This window comes from Xenopus laevis, chromosome 5L (genome assembly GCF_017654675.1).
Source record: "Xenopus laevis strain J_2021 chromosome 5L, Xenopus_laevis_v10.1, whole genome shotgun sequence".
NCBI lineage: Eukaryota > Metazoa > Chordata > Amphibia > Anura > Pipidae > Xenopus > Xenopus laevis.
The window spans coordinates 120,080,567-120,101,640 of NC_054379.1; the positions used below are offsets into that span (position 1 = coordinate 120,080,567).

The following is a 21,074-nucleotide window of genomic DNA, read 5'->3' on the forward strand; positions in this document are numbered from 1 at the left end:
TAAATTATTTAAATTATCAGACTTACTCATAGGCTTGAATGTAAAATCACAAATTAACGACAATTTTAAAAATGTAAATAAAAATCATTTGTTCAATTACAGCCAGGCTGCCAGTGATACGAAGAAGATCCCATAATTCATTCCAGATTCATGTGTTGTTAAATGATGGCAAAGCACATAAAAATAAAATAATCCAATTTATTTTTATAGGCAAAATAGTATAGCATGCACCACTTCCCTACAACCTACTAGTGTCAAAAATCTATATGTCTACTAAAAGTGGGGTCAAGTACAAGTTTATCAAATTTGGATTAGGCTGAACATAAACAGAGAATTTTGCCAAAACAATACTAAAGAAACTTGTTTATTTAGATCTATTGGGATTAGCCATTGGCAAGAGGTCAATAATCAGAAAATAATGTTCATAGTATATAAATTATTAATTGAAACATTACAATTATTACTATTAACATGTATTTTTAGAACGCTAACATATTCTGCAGCTCAGTAAAATAAATGGGTTTATACAATGAACATACAGAATTACAGCAACCAGTAATAGATACAAAAGAAAATAAACTATATAAAGTTTGGTTATTATTTATATCTACATATTTTATAGAAAGCCATTATAGATAAGAAGGATAAGAAGGCTCATTTACAAATGCAAGTCCAATCAAACAAGTTGAGTTGAAAAATGTTTTAGCCACAAAAAAAGTATTTTTCAAGAGTTACATCTTAAATGTCTGCTCCAGCATGGACACAAATCTGCATCCATTTTGGTAAATGGCATCAATATACATATTATGAGACTAATATGTGTCCAGCGAATAAGGATTCCCAATAACTGGGGGAGACTCTCCTTCTAGTCTCTAAAAAGAAGTTTCGCTTAAACCCTCCATGTGTTATCTAGCTTGAAGGCATCCTGGTTTTATGATCATTGACACACTGGTCATGTCTCATTACATCATATAGTATATTCATAAGACATCTGCCTAAAATATTGTTAAAATCTTGGCCGTGTCTATTGTATCCTTCAAGTAAAAGGGGAATTTATTAAAGTATAGTTGCAAAAATGAATCAATTTCTACTTGCAACCAGGTCCGGACTGAGAATTAAAATAGGTCCTGGCATTTCAGGTACACAGAGGCCCAATCAGCCCACATAGAGGCCCAAACAGACCCCACCAGTCCACTAAATACTGACTTTCTATGGCACCTTATAGCAGCCCCTCTGGCATTTGCCAGAACCCACAGATTGCCAGTCTGGGACTGCTTGCAACAACATGAATGGGTTCACAGCAATCATTACAATGCCTTTAAGAAGTCTGAAGACCCAAACAGAGAGCAGGAAAAAAAAAACCTCAATCTATACAAATTTTATATGAACTGAAATTCTTAAGACCAATTAATCATTTTTTTGATAAATTTATGCACATCCATAACAGTATGGAATTTATTCAGATTATTTGTGGAAGCCTATGTTAAACCCTCTGTAAGAAATCGGAGATGTTGTTCTGCTAGACTAATTTGCTACACAAGAAACCACATTCTCTAATTTCTAGTAATTTATCTTGTTGAAAATCATGAGACATGGAAAGCTGGAAAACAGTATTTCCAGAAAGCAGATTGCAATGGGTACATTTTGACATTCTAGTGGCTATTATAAAAACAACTTTCAGCCAATTTGAAAGGATTAAGAGAAACTGTAGCAATACAGAAGAATATGAAGAAGAATTTTACATTATAATTAGCCAGTTGAAAGGAAAAAGTATGTTCATCAAGTAATTAAAGAACCCAATAAAAAGTTCAGAGCAAAACAGGAGTAAGGTGATCTCTAAGGAAGTGACACTTCAAATAGTCTGTAATGAAAATGTACATTTTATTACAAAATATAGAAAAATAACCAAAAGAGACACTTTGTTATACATACCGTAAAATTAAATCTAAAAAAAAATGTTGGTGCTATAACTTTGCTATAGAAGGACAAGTGCAACATTTAGGGGCAGATTTATCAAGGGTCGAATTTCAAAGTTAAAAATACTTCGAAATTCGACCATCGAATTAAAATACTTTTTCATCGAATTTGGCTATTCTGCGGTCGAAGTATAATCGTACGATCGAACGATTTTTACTTTGACTTCAAAAACATAGAAAAATGCTGTAGAAGGTCCCCATAGGCTAACATAGTACTTAAGCAGGTTTAATTTGGCGAAGTATTGAAATCGAAATTTTTTTAAAGAGACAGTACTTCAATTATCGAATTGTCATATATTCAAATTTTTTTTACTTAATTGTAGTATCCTATTCAATGGTTGAAGTATCCAAAAATTACTTTGAATTTCGAATTTTTTTACTTCGAAAATTCCCTCGATTCACTTCGACCATTGATAAATCTGCCCCTAAAACATGTTTAATAAGAACAGTACCGGGGCTTTTATACATTTTTATAAAGTTTAATTAGGAAAGAAGGATGAAAGCTTTGTCTTAAATATACCTGAAAGTGACAAAATGATACAAATGATATCATGAAAAACGAAATAAATGATGTGCCCCCATTAACCACACACTCAGTGCATCTGCCGACTTCAAGGATAGGCGCAATAATGATACACTCACACTAAATAGGATATAAAAATATTGTTCTAATTATTTTTTCTTTATTTGGGTGTATTTTGTCATAATCCAGTAGGAATTGTAGAAACAGTTTCAAATGTCCCTCAGGAAGTATAAATGGATTATATAAACATGTGGGGCTTAACTGATGTGATATGATTAGTCAATTTTGCAGAAAAATAGATATTCTAATGTTGCTGTGCTTTACTCTGGTCTGTGCTTTTCTGACAGGAGAAGCCCCTCACAGAGAAGATCTAGGCTTCTGTAACACCTACTGAAGTGGAAGAAAGGGAGAATGGTGGGGCACACCCAAAAAGCTTGTGCTTCATCTTTTATGCCTGAACCCCTCATTACACTATACCCCATAATGTACCTGTTTTGAAAATACTTTTTTTCTGCTGCTAAATTATTAAATGGGTTAATTGTTTGCTAATACATTTGCATTTTGGGGTACAGTGTGCTTACATAGGAAGGTACATAATAGCAGTCTAATTAGTGAGCAATGGAAAATGAGCCACTCCAATAGGTTGATACTCTGCTAAAAGCTGAGCAACAGCCAATCATTTCTCTGTTGTTAGCATTAGTACATCTGTATTTCAGATACATAGTTAACTTGGGTTGAAAAAAGATATATAACACTAAACTAAACTGAATTTATTGAAAAAAATATGACCAAACGGCCATGTCTGATTTGACCTTATTTATGAATTAAAAAATGATCGGGGGAAAAACCCCACTAAAAAATCCAGCAAAAACCCAAATTGTCCAATTTTTTCTGACCTTTTTCCATGAATTTTCCAGCTAAACCCAGCACACACCACAATATCTTCAAATTGAGAAGTGTAGGGAAATCTATATAAATCTAGTTAGAAAACAACTGCTGCAGGTCCTGTGTTGTACTTCTAGAAGCCAGAGATGAAGAATGTTCTGATCTTAGAGTGTATGAGTGACAAAGGAACAAAAAAACAGAAATAAAAGTCTGGCAGAACCATTGTGTCTGTAAATACAATTACAGATTTCACTTATAAGAAATGGGATAGATGTATTTCTTTTAACACCATGTATTATTTTGTACTAAAGGAAAAATTGTTTTGTCATGGGAAGAGCTTGACATATTGTGATAGATGTAAGGCCACCAAATCCCATTGTGCCTCCTCATAGCAGGGGGCAATGGTTGTACTCTCACGGAGGCACAGATAGCAGTAGCGTTATCATGCTGCTGTGCTTGAATGGGATCGGAGAGTATTAACTGGCACTCATGTTAGAAATAGGTCAGTTTTAGAGTTTATAGCAACAATAGTCCAGGTGAAAAGTTTTGCCTATCCAGAGAAAGTGCAGAACATCTCTGATTCAAGCAACTTTGCTAAGGACCATCAGGAATCAAGACCTGATACACATTGTCTCTATATTCCACCCAAATACTCTTGAATTTGTATTCCATTACTCTGCAGAGTGCTGAGAGAGACTACAGGAGTGTATAATTCTGAATAATAGTAATAACAAAATGTAGGCTTCTATAAACCAATGCTATATGTAAATGCTACAGGAATTATTAAGCAAGTTCCATTGAGAAGAAAGAATTTGCATTTAGTTTTACAGGTGGGGAAGGTACGAGTGAGAGCTTTTAGATGTGGTAGAAGAGAGACAACTCTTCAGATATTTTATTGCAAATCCAATGCAGCATAAAGATGTAGGAAAATGTGTTTTTTTTATTTTTTTTTATTTTCCTTTAATGAAGAACATTGAAATGAAGCAGCTCAGGTAAACTGAGACACAGCAGGCAAATAGCCAAATCACATTCTCATGAAGCAAACAGTTTCAGAGTTTTGGCAGAGCCTTAGGCTGGCTACAGCTCAATCTCTCAATATTTATTTATTTTATTTGATATTTAACATATTTCAGGCATAGGCTGCCCTTGATTCATAGACTTAACAAAACACACAACACATTCCCTCCCCATCCATTCTCCAATCACAAATTAACCATTAGCACAACTATAAACAAATTGTACATACAAGCTAATATAACAAATAATAGTCTGAATATAACAGTGATGATCACTAGAACTATTGCATATTTTGTAACAGTGTATTCTGCATAAAACTCTTTGTCAAAGGACAGCAAAGTCACTATTTTTTCAGCGGAGACTCCTTTTACTAAATCTTAATACAATCTACTTACAGTAATGTCGCATACAGTATTTTAGTTACTTGTGCTGAAATTTTGCAGGAGGCGTACAAAACACGGAAGGACTATTGGCGATTATGCGGAGAAATAATTGTGGTCATCGGAGGGATTTTAAGTCTTGTGTCTGAGGTATGTTTAATAGAACAAAAAAATAGTTTTCGACATATAAATGTATTAAAGTGCAGTCCATACTACAATTTGTATGACTTCATGCGTTAACATCTTAAGATTATAATATTTCATCATATTGGCCGAATAGAGGCTGCATACAGTTTGATGCTGAATGCAAACGCTCACAGTCACAGGGAATTCATCTGCATATTTTGGTACCTGACAGTGATACGGCAAACATATCTCTGAGCAGTGATTACAGCAGCAACAGATTAAACTGGGGCAGAGGAACCGAGTGGGTGGAAAGCATTAACTCAACATTTAATTCGCTATGTGAAAACACACACAGGGAAAGTATTCAATCGCTAAATTTGCAAAGTAGCTTTGTATTTGCTATTAAATGCACTACTCATTAAAATAGTATTAAAGGCACAGCCTTATTCAAAAAATAAGTAAACTTTCATACAATTATGAAGACCTCTTTGAGGTCAGGAGCCCTTGTCCATGTGCAGTGTGTCTGGCAGATACCGGGGTGTCACAAGGTGTTGCTGCTGCACAACTATTTTGATATAGGCAGAGCCATATTCTCACAATCATTGCGGCTTTCTATTTCTGAGGACAGAGTGATTAGAAGTGCTGCCAGATGTCGGGGATTAAATGGAGTTTGATAGCCCTGCCAGGTCTTGGGTAAGGTACTCCAAAGCCTGGTTAGCTCAGCTAAGCGGGTTTAGAGTTTGGATGGACCTTTTACGTGCTCGCATTATGGAGAGTGCTGGGAGCTGTAGTTCAGCAGAGGAGGACTTTGTGTACTCGCACTATGGAGAATGCTGGGAGGTATGCCATGAGGATAAAGCGAGCTGCTTGTGCTTCGCTGAATAGATTTCATCACAGTGGATGCCTGTTCCTGCTCTGGATGAGCCTACCCATCTGTGTGAATCCCCGGGTGAGTTGTGCCTGAGGGAGGGTAGTGAAAAGATCCAGCATGTATTCCTGTAAAGATTCAGGTGTTGTTTGTGTGCCTGCCACGTGGGAGCAACAACCTCTGTCCAGCCGGAGAGGTATTTGGGCAGGTAGCGCTACCTGGGGAAAGTAAAAGCTCTTTGGGGAAAAGTTAAAAGATATCTTTGTCCACCAGGAGCGGAGTGTGGGACTTTGCTTGGCAAGGAGGTGCCAGGATTGAACTGCAGATATCCCCAGGGTAGTGGGGCATTAATATGTGAACTGCATATTTACTTTGCCTTTAATGTATGTAACCCCTTTTTGGCCTCCCCCTGTGCCAAAGGTTATATATCACATATTTACCGGTCCTGAGTCCCCTTTGCTAAGTGAAAGGTTTCTGGGAATTACCTCTATGGCAGTGTATCCACCTAATGGGATCCAGGAATACACCTGCGGGTGGCTCCATTAGGAAACCATAATCAAACACACTATTTGCAGTAAAACAAAGGAACCTTATATAAGATTAAAGGCAAAGTTAAATATTCATCTACATGATATAACTACCCACCCACTACCCTGGGAATATTTGCCGTCCAATCCTGGCACCTCCTTGCCAGGTAAAGTATCCACTCCTGGTGGACAAAGAGTCTTTACTTTCCCTGGTAGCGCTAACCGCCCAAATACCTCTCCCGCTGGACAAAGGTATTTGCTCCCACGTAGCAGGCACACAAACAAAACCTGTTTCACATGCTGGATCCTTTTTTTCTACCCCCCTCAGGCACAACTCACCCTGGGGATTGGGGTATGCTCATCCAGAGCTGGAACAGGCATCCACAGCGATGAAATTCCATTCAGAAATCCATTAAGTTTTGGTTGCATAAAAACCAATTTATGGCCAAACTGAACTCTCTCTAGAGTGCCAGTCCATATGGGCACCCCAGAAACTTTCTTCATGCTTGTGTTGCTCCCCACCTCTTTTTACATTTGAATATGGTTCTTGGTTAAAAAGGTTGAGTACCCTGTTATAGAGGAAGCAAAACCCATGGTTGCGGGGGGGGGGGGGGGCGACACCAACTTGGTAAAACGGTACCCATAGCAACCAGTCAACAGAAAATCAGTAAAGATTCATAAGCCATGTGAAATCAACACTGTAATGGGTTCAGTAAGCACTGGTGAAAACAAAGATCTGCAAAACTTGAAGTAATTGAGTCAAAATATCAATTTATACTGGAAAATGGTCTGACAGTATATTCAGTATTTTTCTCAGTAATGTATGCCTACTTTGCAGAGGTATTTCTCAATTTTGACATTATAAAACAAAAGGAATATTTTATCAAAAATGCCAATAATCTTGTGCCACTTTTAATCAGAATTTTTTCTGACAAAAAACAAATTATACTCAAACTTTCACGACATAGAAGTACTTTCTTATAGGGCTCTGAACAAATAGGTTTTTTTTTTAAACTCTGTACATTTATATGCTAATGTGATAGGTTGTAGTGAGTTCCTCGGAGAGCAGCTTGAAACAGTTTTATGCTGAAAATGAATTTGTTGAAAGTTTTTAACAAATAGAATAAAATAGCCATGCCATATTTAACTGTAATATAAAACTAAAGTATAAATTCACTGTAGAAGTTACATCATATGTGTTTATAGGTCGGGGGTTATGCTGCATCTTTACATGTTTTGAACTAGAAAAAACATTATAAAGTCCATATCTTAAATTATATTTAAATGTTCACAGACAAACAGCTGTATATTAACTATATTTAACATAGTATATAACAGATAAAATGAAAGAGAGAGACCCTTAAAACTATAGCAAATTGAATGTGCAAAATTAAAGGAGAACTAAACTGTAATATGGGTAGAAATGCCTTATTTTATATACTGATTTTCCTGCACTAGCCTGAAGGTTCAGTATCTCTACAACATTAAGGATCCCTGCCTTCAAAGTTGTCACAGGAGCTCTCCAACTTGGATTTTGCTAGAAGTGTCACTGTACATGCTCAGTGGGCTCTGAGCAGCTGTTGAGAAGCTTAATTTATAACATAGTAAGGTTGAAAAAAGACACACATCCATCAAGTTCAACCTTTTAGTTTTTTTTTTAATCTGCTTAACTGCCTAACTGCTAGTTGATCCAGAGGAAGGCAAAAAAAACCCATATGAAGCCTCTCTAAAAAAAATTCCTTCCTGACTCCAAAATCAGACTAGTCCCTGGATCAACTTGGACTATGAGCTATCTCCCATAACCCTGTATTCCCACACTTGCTAAAAAGCCATCTAACCCCTTCTTAAAGCTATCTAATGTATCAGCCTGTACAACTGATTCTGAGAGAGAATTCCACCTCTTCACAGCTCTCACTGTAAAAAAAACCTGTCTGAATTTAGGTGGAAAAAGTAAATGAGGTTTGTCTTTCATATAAGATGATTTTAAAGGGCTGATTATTACATTCTGATGCTAATTTCAGTGGATTATAAGATACCTTGTACTAATTATTTTCTAATTAGCCTCAAATTGGGACATTTATATTCTATATATTCAGTATATTGTGAGTGGGTCCCTAAGCTCAGTAAGTGACAGCAGCACAGAGCATGTGCAGTAACTCAGCAGAAAAATGAAGAGCTACTTGGGGCATCTTTGGAGACACAGATTTTCACTGGCAAAGAGCTATAGTTGCTTTGGGCTGATATAGAAGCCCAAAACAAACATTGTACAACATTTCTGCCCTAATTATTGGTTAAAGGGATACTGTCAATGGGATTTTTTTCAAAATGAATCAGTTAATAGTGCTGCGCCAGCAGAATTCTGCACTGAAATCCATTTCTCAAAAGAGCAAACAGATTTTCTTATATTCAATTTTGAAATCTGACATGGGGCTAGACATATTGTCAATTTCCCAGCTTTCCCAAGTCATGTGACTTGTGCTCTGATAAACTTCAATCACTCTTTATTGCTGTACTGCAAGTAGAGTGATATCACCCCCCCCAGCAGCCAAACAAAAGAACAATGGGAAGGTAACCAGATAACAGCTCCCTAACACAAGATAACAGCTGCCTGGTAGATCTAAGAACAATACTCAATAGTAAAAACCATGTCTCACTGAAACACATTCAGTTACATTGAGAAGGAAAAACAGCAGCCTGCCAGAAAGCATTTCTCTCCTAAAGTGCTTTTTCTCCTAAACATGTTTTTTTCAAAATGAATCAGTTAATAGTGCTGCTCCAGCAAAATGCTGCACTGAAATCCATTTCTCAAAAGAGCAAACAGATTTTTTTATATTCAATTTTGAAATCTGACATGGGGCTAGACATTTTGTCAATTTCCCAGCTGCCCCCAGTCATGTGACTTGTGCCTGCACTTTAGGAGAGAAATGCTTTCTGGCAGGCTGCTGTTTTTCCTTCTCAATGTAACTGAATGTGTCTCAGTGGGACATGGGTTTTTACTATTGAGTGTTGTTCTTAGATCTACCAAGCAGCTGTTATCTTGTGTTGGGGTTACCTTCCCATTGTTCTTTTGTTTGGCTGCTGGGGGGGGGGAAAAGGAAGGGGGTGAATCACTCCAACTTGCAGTACAGCAGTAAAGAGTGATTGAAGTTTATCAGAGCACAAGTCACATGACTTGTATTCATGGTATTCATGGTAGAAGCACAGGTCTTTGATCTCCATTCTGGAATACTGAGAAATGTGTTCAGGGTGTGGGACATTGCACAAAACTTCCAAAATATCATGGTTTGCAACCAACTTAATAAACAAGTATTTTTAAATTCATTGACTTCGGCTGTGTATTGAAATGGCCTGACAGTATCTTGTTTGTTTTCCTCTAGATTCTCCAGTTTGTTAGAAAAGGATCTAAACACTTTTTTGGGAGCACAGTTACAGGAGGACCTTTTCATTTTGTAATGTAAGTTCATTACACGCTGCATGTTATACTTTCAGTTTAAATTCACTGACATAAATACACTCTAGCAACCAAAGAACACATATGGACTGGGAGAGTTTGATGTCATTGTTATTCTTATTTTTTATTGCTTAGCACTCCTCTCCTATTTATCTGCCATTTTTACTTTCACCAAAATGTAGACAGAATTATATTACAGGGAACTACCCTTTGTAATTGTACGAATGTAATTGTTTTGAATGTGTGTTTTAGGTTGCTTTATGCCTGCTTCATCATAGCTGTGGTGATTCTACGATTTGTAAGCAGTGATGGGGAGACTGTCATGTTGTCGTTAGCTCTTATAAGCGCTTGGTGCAATGTCATCTATTTTGGTCGTGGTTTCAGACTGCTGGGGCCATTATGTATTATGATTCAAAAGGTAAGTTTCACCACAGGGTTTATAGCCTAATCCAGCAGTGCAATATGACATGCAAAAGACAGTGAAATCCTGGAACGTTTGTCAAGTTGCTTCTTCAAAGAAATATTTTGTTAAAATAAATGACACAATTTGGGAACAAAACTAAATACAGGTATGGGACCTGTTATCCAGAATGCTCGGGACTTGGGGTTTTCCAGATAACAGATCTTTCCGTAATATGAATCTTAATACCTTAAGTCTACTAGAAAATCATTTAAACATTAAGGGGCAAATTGACTTAAGGTCGAATATCGAGGGTTAATTAACCCTCGATATTCGACTGTCGAAGTTAAATTCTTCGACTTTGATTATCAAAGTCGAAGGATTTAGTGCTATTCGTTCGATCAAACGAAAAATCGCTCGATCGAACAATGAAATCCTTCGTTTCGAAGGATTTTAATCCATCGATCGAATGATTTTTGTTCGACCAAAAAAAGATAGCTAAGCCTATGGCGACCTTCCCCATAGGCTAACATTGACCTTGGTAGCTTTGAGGTGGCGAACTAGGGGGTCGAAGTTTTTTTTTAAAGAGACAGTACTTCGACTATCGAATGGTCGAATGGTCGAACGATATATAGTTCGAATCGTTCGATTCGAAATCAAAGTCGTAGTCGAAGGTCGAAGTAGCCCATTCGATGGTCGAAATAGCCAAAAAAAATTATTTCTTCACTCGAGCTAAGTAAATGGGCCCCTTGATAAACCCAATAGGCTGGTTTTGCTTCCAATAAGGATTAATTATATCTTAGTTTGAATTAAGTACAAGGTACTGTTTTATTATTACAGAGAAAAAGGAAATCATTTTTAAAAATACGGGAGACGGCCTTTCCATAATTTGGAGCTTTCTGGATAACGGGTTTCCTGATAACGGATCCCCATACCTTGTAGTCATTATAAGCTGAGAGTTGAATTTGATAAGGTTATTTTCAACATCAGTGCCCACATTACAGTGATGTTCTCTAGAGAATTTCTGTTTTGCCCTGTGTTATTTTTAATCTGTGGATTTATAGCAGGTCACAGATGGTCTCACCCAATAGATAAATACAAATGTAATTGTGCGGCTGTACAGTGAAATTTGAGGCAAGCTTCTAAGTCAAGTTTTTTTTTTACGTTTCACATAACACACTTTTCTGCATTTTTGTTGTTCAAAATCAAAGGTACAGGTATGGGATCAGTTATCTGGAAACCCATTATAAAGAAAGGCTCAAATAACAGGAAGATCATCTCCCATTGACTCCATTTTAATCAAATAATTTAGAATCTTAAAGCATATTGCATTTTCTGCTTTTGTTTGATCATAACTAAGATATAATGAATCCTTAATGAAGGCAAAACAATCCTATTGGGTTAATTATTGTTTAAATTATTTTTAGTAGATTTTTTGGTAGTGAAAGATCCCCTATCAAGAAAGCCCCAGGTCCTGAGCATTCTGGATACCAGGTCCCATATCTGTACCTATTTACAGCAACAATTGTGTTGTGGGTAGTAGCTGCAATTGTTGGTTTGTTGTCAGTGAAATTTACAAATAATCTTGCTACCATCACATCTAAGAGAATGATTTCTCAGTAGTTGCTTTAGGGCAGACACACACGCTCAGATTCGGGGAGATTAGTTGCCTGGTGACAAATCTCCTCTTCTTCAGGGCCACTAATCTTCCCGAACTGCCTTCTCCTGCGATTTACATTCTAGCCGGCGGGATGGCAATCGGAGCGTTTCGTTTTCCGATGTCGCCCAAAGTGTCCTCGTGAGGAAACTTCGGAAAATGAAGCGCTCTAAGTGCCATCCCACCGTCGATTTACAGTCTAGCCTATGGGAAGGCAGTTCTGGGAGATTAGTCGCCTCAAAGAAGAGGAGATTTGTTGCTGGCTGATTAATCTCCCCGAATCTGAGCGTCTCTGCCCTTAGCAGCAGCTACTAGTAAACCAATGCCTGCTGAATAAAATATTGTTCATATTTATCAGGGAATTTTTCGGGCGATCAAAGACTGCAGCGGCTAGTTGATGTGGCCCTTTGATCCATCAGCGCCCATTCTCTTCATTGCAATCCTAAAGTTCGGCTCTAGGGACGAACATTCAGATTAACCTGGTGTCACCCTGCAGTTGGTGGGCATATTAGGAAAAGATCTGCTTATTTGGTGACCTGGCCAAACAATCGGATCTAATTGTGTATGGCCACCTTTAGTTCCCCAGCAAAGACAGATCTTTTAATCAGCTGCTTTGTCTCCATGAGCAATTCTGTAGGATGGTGTCGAATCTACAAAACGCATCCTACAAGTCGGATGTTGTGGTGTGGGTTAAAATATAATGGTACTGATACAAAAATAGGATGCGTAAACTACATGCAGGGTCGGACTGGGGGGGTCAGGGCCCACCGGGGCTGCCACATCAGGGCCCCTGAACCCCCCCAAGGGACCCCTCCCCCAGTCATAGCAAACCTCCTTCCCCAGCAAACCCCCCTCTGCCCTCTCCTGCCCCCCTCACGGCACATACCTAATTCATGCTCATCTGCAAGTGAGTGAGTGAGCAGATGGGGCAAGTGGGCAGAGTGGGTGGGGAAAGTGGGCAGAGTGGGAGGGGCAAGCTGGCATAGGGGGAGGAGGCGCAAACAGCTCCCACCAGCCAACTAAATACTGGCTTTCTATGGCACCTTATAGCAGCCCCTCTGGCATTTGCCAGAACCCACAGATTGCCAGTCCGGGCCTGCTGGGGACCACCAGGGTTTTTCCTGGCGTCCCACTGGCCCAGTCCGATGCTGACTACATGTAAAATTTTCCATCCAACAAGACACGACCATATGATGTGAACGCTGCATTCTGCATCCAACAAGATAAAAACTGGAAACACTTTTTTTTCCTCATTGAAATATATTGACTGTCGAATGTAACTAAGACTCCATCCGCCTTATCTGATCCAACTTTACATTCTAGCCTAGGGGCATCAGATTTTGTAACATCCAACAAAAGCTTGTGCTGTTGCGTGGTGTTGCATGGCGTAGCGTGGTGTTGCATAGAGGATCAGATACATACATCGGACCCACAAAATTTGATGAAAATAGCCCGTTTCTGGATAATGGGTTTTGGCATAAGGGATCCCATACCTGTACTTTAAAATGGTGGGGACAACATCATTATATAATCTCTGATTCAGTTGTTTGATATGTGGTATGTGGTAATGCCAACAAGTGATAGGAATAATGTAACACAGGTTAACATAATCCTTTTGTGTTTATCATCTAGATGGTACTCGGCGATCTTATAAAGTTCTGTATTCTCTTAATAGCGGTTCTGATTGGATTTGCAGCAGGTAAAGAACATTTTACAATTTAGTCCTATATGTATATATAATACAGTATTTATTTAAGTATAAGGCCCACAGTTCTCAAATACATTACCAATTAAACTTTAGTTTGTGCAACACTCTGCCCTTCTTGTTAAATATATATCTGTGTGCATTGGCTTATTATATGTAAAGCAGATATGCAGAACAAATTACAGTTTATGGAATTTCTAAGTGTAAATGGGTTTTAATTCCATGAAATTATAGCAGTCAAATCATGCTCAGTACAGATAATTATGTTTCTTTTTAAAACAATCAGTGATGGTGTTAAATTCAGGTCAGCTTTGGAAATATCCAAGTATTAGGAAATCCCTAGTTCTATGGTTGGCCCCAAGTAAAATGTGAGTTTAAAAACTGAATTGCAAAGGGGATGAAACTGTGCTACTCATAATAATTTCTTATTCACAGCAAAGGAAGGGGAGAGGGATGGCACATTTCTGCCTGTGATTAAAAGGACTCAGAGTTGACCACAAAGAGACTAATTTATTAGGGATGCACCGAATGCAGGATTCGGATTCGGCCAGGATTCAGTCTTTTTCAGCAGGATTTAGATTTGGGCGAATCCTTCTGACTGGCCGAACCGAATCCTAATTTGCATATACAAATTAAGGGTGGGAAGGGAAATCACATGACTTTTGTCACAAAATAAGGAAGTAAAAAATGTTGTCCCCTTCCCACCCCTAATTTACATAATAAATTAGTCTTTTGCACAGTGAATCGTATGATCCCAGGGGGTGGCCCTTATTTTTTAAAATGGCAATTTTCTATTTAGGATTACCCAATGGCACATACTACTAAAAAAGTATATTATTATGAAAATGGTTTATTAACATGAAGCAGGGTTTTACACATGAGCTGTTTTATGCAATATATTTTTATAGAGACTTACATTGTTCGGCAGGGTATAGTTTTACTAGTTTCTGGGGTATAGTTTTACCTTGGGGGGGTATAGTTTTCCTTTAAGTGACATGCACTGGAACAATCTCTGTCTGTTGTTTTGCAACACCCCTTCTCAACAGTATGGGGGGATATTTCACATCAATGTGTTTCGTACTCTGCTTCACTTTTTCTGTTTGTGACAACTTAATAATTGGTTGTCTTCCAAGAGTAGGGTTGGTTCGCGTATTTCCATACCCATGTCCGTCAAGAGTTGATGTAACCAGATAATTTCTTGACAAGCTTGTGCTGTTATTCAGCTTTGCTATGCCTGACCTGAACTCCAGACTAGCTGCCATTTTACCATGTGCTCAGCTTCTGTCTGTCTCTCCAGAGATTCTCAGGATCAGATACCAGTGGTGCTGTGATCTGTGATCTGTGTACAAGCCGGACAGGATTTATAGTAGATGGCAGATATGTATCCCCGGTTTTTAGGGTCTGAGCCATCCATTTAAGAATGTTCCCTTTAAGAAACACCAGAGGGTTAAGCAGCCAGAAGGTGGGCTGGACAGCCAAGGGGTGTTGAAGGGAGTCAGCAGCAGGTGTGTGGTGTGTGAGAGTAGGAGCTGCACAGGAGGGCTGGGCTGTATTGTTGGAATGGCTCTACTTTCAGAGACCTGGGGGGCCTGATAGTCAGGGGGATATTTTCCTGGTGTTTTCCCCACAGACCAAGCCTGGATAGTACTTTGGGGTACTGAAAACTTAAAAACACTGAAGTAAGCTATTTTTTTTTATTGCTGGACTTTATGTTGCTGAATGAAGCTGTTTTTCTTTCTGTTGCATTTTGACTGCTGCTGGAAGTTCTTTGTTTTCAAAATAAATGGACTGTTTTCAACCTAGAGTGGCCTGCATTTATGCTAACAATCCCGCTGTGATCCCCCCAAACTAGCAGAGAGCAGAGCCAGCCAGACCTGACAAGCGCCCTAGGCAACTTTGCCGGCCCGGCGTTGGCTGATTACGCACATGAGCGAACTAACACAAATACATGGGGAGAGAGGAGACCGGACATGGGTTAGGCAACAGAGCAGGTACGTGCCTGGCGTCCCCCCCCCCAGCTTTGCACCCTAGGCACGTTCCTACTCTGCCTACCCCTTGGCCCTGGCAGAGAGCTGATCTGAACTGCATGTGCAGCTTCTTTGTGAGTAAGGACAGACGCATCAACTTTTGTGTGAACAGTAACTTGGTTGCTTTATAGAACTCAGCATAACATGTGTGCAACAGGAACTTTTCATTGAGAGCATACACAGGAAGAGGAAAATCAGGGTTACAGGTCAAACATGACATCACATTGCTAAGCAACAACAGACCCTCCCTGCATTAAGTAACATCCACTAGAACAATCTCTGTCTGTTGTTTTCCAACAATAGGAATCGTTAAAAAAAAAAATGCTTCTCTATGTTTGCAGTATCCATGGGCAAACTAGGCCTTGAGGCAGAGAGGGCTCCAAAAGGCCTAAAATTGTGATCCTTATAGCGGGTTTGATCATATTGTTACTAAGGTGGGTCAGATTCAGTGATAGTGCTTGAAATGAACACTATCATAATGATTAACACAGTTTAAAAAAAAAAAACATGCAACCAAACACATTTGCAACCTTTTTTTTTAGTTTTCTTGTGACAACAGGCTTTAGGTGATGAGTTTTTTTTGTTTACAGTTGCGACATGATACATCTTATAAAGTTGAGGAGAAAAACTTTCCACATTTTTTTTTTACCCCCAATCACATTTTTTGTGCAGTAACTTTTCAAGAAATGTTGTTTGCCATGATTTTTCCAAAATGTGTCATTCTAATTTGCCATGGTTCTCCCACAAGGTGGTAAAATTCTGATCTTGAATTTTAATATATTTCTCCCCCTCCCCGTGTAATGTTAGGAATGTAGAGAAGGGGGTTATTATTTCCAGTCGATTTTCTGCTTTGTGTAGGGCTTCCTATGAGCTAATCACAATCTAACATAATAACAGATCCATACAAAAAGTTCCATTTGCTCAAAGATCTGCTCTTCATTTCATCTGGATAAGTATGAGGCTTTAATAAAAGACTATGGAGGGAATGTAATTAAAGTCGCAAAGAGAATAACAATTCGCACCAATATGAATAAAAATCCACATCTCGCAATGTAATATTGTTCCTTAAACTGTTATTGCATTGCGAATTGTAATTGCTCACTCTTAAGAAGTGCTTGAAGGTGTCGTAATCTTTTGGAGCAAACATAACGACTTTTTCAGTAAGAAGCTTTATTTATTACATTTACTGCGCATTGGTGCAGACTATAACGGTCTTCCACTGTCAGAAATGGTCGCTAAACAGTTTCCGGGTTTGCAAAAGTTATATTAAATTTGTGCAAAGCAAAATTTGTTTGCGCAAAGGCATAACTTTTCACATTGCGAATAGGTTTTCCGTTACTAACTTTTATTATACTATATTGCATTTTATTTTCCAGCTTTTGATGTACATTTCCAAGAGATTAATACCACAACGCTGCCAAATTTTGATGGTTTTCCAGCTACAACATTCACATTATTCCAGCTAATGATGGGCCTCGATGACCTCCCATTGCCAGAAAACATAGCCATGCCAAAGATGATTCTTTTTCTATACATTGTGTATATGTTTTTTGGATTTGTGCTGCTTATGAATCTTTTGATTGCACTGATGACACACACCCATTTCCGTGTTACTAATGATCGCACATCACTGTGGAAAGCGCAGGTAAGAAATTATACTGAAATATCAATTATCTATATACAGGTATGGGAACTGCTATCCAGAATACTCAGGACCTGGGGTTTTCTGGATAAGGAATATTTTCATACCTTAATTCTGCTGGAAAACAATATAAACATTAAATAAACCCAATAGGCTGATTAGGCTTACAATAAGTATTAATCATTTCTTAGTTTGGATCAAGTACAAGCTATTGTTTTATTATTAGATTTTTAAAAGTTTTTTTATTTGGATATAATGGGAGTCTATAGGAGATGTCTTCCAGTAATTTTGAGTTTTCTGGACAGCGGGTTTCCGGATAAGGGATCCCATACCTGTATTATAAAAATTCAAAACTGACAGTATGTTTGAACTATTGGAAATAATAAGTGTTTATGGGGCTCATCACTACTGCAAGACACATAGTAAAATCGTATCCACCCAGAGGCTATTTTGCAAGGTGCATGGATGGAAGGGAGCCCTGTGGAATTAACACCAGTGTTGAGGAACTATTACTTGTAGGGCTCCATTTGTATTTTGAACCAAACCCAGACTTTCACCAAATGAATGGGACATTCATTTGCATTTATTTGTGCACACTGGCTTACTTGAAACCACCCAATTTGCCTCCCATGTGCTGCAAGTAACATTAACACAGGGTTTACCATTTAATAAGTCCGCACTGGTAAATCAAATGTGAGTTGCACCCCACATTTTTGGCAGTCACTCACAATTAGGCTAGAATTATGGTAAAAAAGCTGCATTGTGAGTAAAACAAAAATTAAATTTTGTTTATTTTTGCATGTTATAAATGATCATCTCAAAGGCAATCTACCAGGCTAAAGAAGCCTCCCTCTTCCCCTTTTATAAAGGCTATCAGGCTTTGGACCTCCCCTTTCTCTAGACTAGAGACTTTAAGAGAAGACCTAACCGTAGGGGTTGCTGCCCCCTACTGACCAAAATGTACAAAGCACTTAACTACTTAAAAAATATGTTTGACCTCTTTACATAAATACTGGGAGACATAGTTCTAATAAAAAATAAATAAATATATATATATATATATATATATATATATATATATATATATATATATATATATATATATATATATATAATATCAAAACAGGGGGGTTGTGGGAGCACTCTAAAGGCTTTAAAGTATATATATATATATGTATAATAAATGCTATTGCATATGTACCCAAAACAGGGGTTATTTTGTTACAAAGTTATGATCATAAAATTGATAAGCCACCATACCACGTCAAGGTAAACCCTGAATGGCGGTCCCTAACTTGTTTTATATTTTATGTGCATTTTAGCATTACCTGTAATCAATGTCCATTGAACGCTGTTTTTTCACTAAGGGCTAAATCCTCCCCAGCCAGCAATCAGGCTTTTAAAGGAGAGATATTCCCAAAACAAACGCCCAATTTTAAAAGCATAGGATCACCACTAGTTTAAAGGGGGGGGGTATGGGGTGCTACAACCACTGAAGCTATGCCACAGCTCCTGGCTAAATATACAATATCAAAACAGGGGGGTTGTGGGAGCACTCTAAAGGCTTTAAAGTGTATATATAAGTATAATAAATGCTATTGCATATGTACCCAAAACAGGGGTTATTTTGTTACAAAGTTATGATCATAAAATTGATAAGCCACCATACCACATCAAGGTAAACCCCGAATGGCGGTCCCTAACTTGTTTTAAATTTTATGTGCATTTTAGCATTACCTGTAATCAATGTCCATTGAACGCTGTTTTTTCACTAAGGGCTAAATCCTCCCCAGCCAGCAATCAGGCTTTTAAAGGAGAGATATTCCCAAAACAAACGCCCAATTTTAAAAGCATAGGATCACACCCTCAGTGAAAAAACAGCGTTCAACGGACATTGATTACAGGTAATGCTAAAATGCACATAAAATATAAAACAAGTTAGGGACCGCCATTCGGGGTTTACCTTGACGTGGTATGGTGGCTTATCAATTTTATGATCATAACTTTGTAACAAAATAACCCGTTTTGGGTACATATGCAATAGCATTTATTATACTTATATATATATATATACTTTAAAGCCTTTAGAGTGCTCCCACAACCCCCCTGTTTTGATATTGTATATTTAGCCAGGAGCTGTGGCATAGCTTCAGTGGTCGTAGCACCCCATACCCCCCCCCTTTAAACTAGTGGTGATCCTATGCTTTTAAAATTGGGCGTTTGTTTTGGGAATATCTCTCCTTTAAAAGCCTGATTGCTGGCTGGGGAGGATTTAGCCCTTAGTGAAAAAACAGCGTTCAACGGACATTGATTACAGGTAATGCTAAAATGCACATAAAATATAAAACAAGTTAGGGACCGCCATTCGGGGTTTACCTTGACGTGGTATGGTGGCTTATCAATTTTATGATCATAACTTTGTAACAAAATAACCCCTGTTTTGGGTACATATGCAATAGCATTTATTATACTTATATATATATATATACTTTAAAGCCTTTAGAGTGCTCCCACAACCCCCCTGTTTTGATATATATATAATACTTCCCCAAAATCCCAGCACTCACGATACAAGGTCCTCACGTTGCCTGGGTGCACGCCTCACAAACGCTGCATACAATCCTCTCCAAAAGAAGCCGCACTGCTCAGGACTTATTGCAAAAATTATGTATTTATTAGAAAAAACTAACGTTTCGGCTGCAACAAAGGCTGATGTTGCAGCTGAAACGTTAGTTTTTTCTAATAAATACATCATTTTTGCAATAAGTCCTGAGCAGTGCGGCTTCTTTTGGAGAGGTATATATATATGTGTGTGTGTGTGTGTGTGTGTGTGTGTGTGTGTGTGTGTGTGTGTGTATATATATATATATATATATATATATATATATATATATATATATAATATGTGTATATATGTGTATGTATGTATATGTATATATACACACTTTCCAATGAGTATCCGCACTCCAAGGCTGTTGCTAATGGCGGGGTGCGGGGTGATAATTGTATATCAATTATCAGTAGACCAGCACTCCCTTTTAAAACTTAAGAATTTAATTGTCGTAGTATCAAATGCCCGACGTTTCGGTCCACATTTGGACCTTTTTCAAGGATGATCGATATATATATATATATATATATATATATATATATATATATATATATATATATATATATATATATATATATATATATATATATATATATATATATATATATATATATATACTGATTCAAGAGGATCCACACTCCATGTCAAATAAATCATAGTCCTTTAATGATCCATGCATGATTATAATCATTAAAGAACTATGATTTATTTGACATGGAGTGTGGATCTTGAATCCGTGTACATCGTATATTGACCCTGCACCCACATTTGAAGAGTGTGGACGCTTTGCTATGTGTATATATATTTATACTGAACAACAGGAGTGACAGGTCTATTAAAAATGTTGAGAAACAAGATAAACAAAACAAAATCCTGTTTCACAACATTTTAAAAAAACGTGAGAGAGTGTATGAGCCGCACACCCTATCATCCAGACCTGGGTGCTCATGTGTTATAAGTGGATATTATGTGATGGCAAAGGCTCCTGTGTGATATATAGATATAGATATATTCCCCTAAATATGTGTGCTAGTCCTCCTTTCCTGTATATGCATCAGTACTTGTTGGGATACTGTAGTGCCTGTAAGAATACACTGTCTTTAGAATTTCTCCCCTACACAGTATATGTAAACAATAATAATATATTATATATGAATAAACATTCAGTTTACTTAACTGGGTTGTTCACATTTGAGTTAACTTTTAATTAGTCATTTTATTATTATTTGTGTTTTTAATTATTTAGCTTTTTATTCTGCATCTTTCCCATTTGTAATTT

The 21,074-nt window shown here is 37.7% G+C and overlaps 1 protein-coding gene across 1 annotated transcript in view; it reads left to right on the forward strand.

Annotated features, from left to right (window-relative positions):
- LOC108717023 (transient receptor potential cation channel subfamily V member 5) overlaps positions 1 to 21,074 on the forward strand; it is a 52,368-nt gene that overhangs the window by 24,095 nt on the left and 7,199 nt on the right. The window contains exons 9-13 of the mRNA XM_018263734.2: positions 4,845 to 4,931; positions 9,680 to 9,756; positions 10,006 to 10,171; positions 13,443 to 13,509; positions 16,919 to 17,187. Of these exons, the coding sequence (XP_018119223.1) occupies positions 4,845 to 4,931; positions 9,680 to 9,756; positions 10,006 to 10,171; positions 13,443 to 13,509; positions 16,919 to 17,187 (666 nt within the window). The remainder of the gene's footprint in view (positions 1 to 4,844; positions 4,932 to 9,679; positions 9,757 to 10,005; positions 10,172 to 13,442; positions 13,510 to 16,918; positions 17,188 to 21,074) is intronic.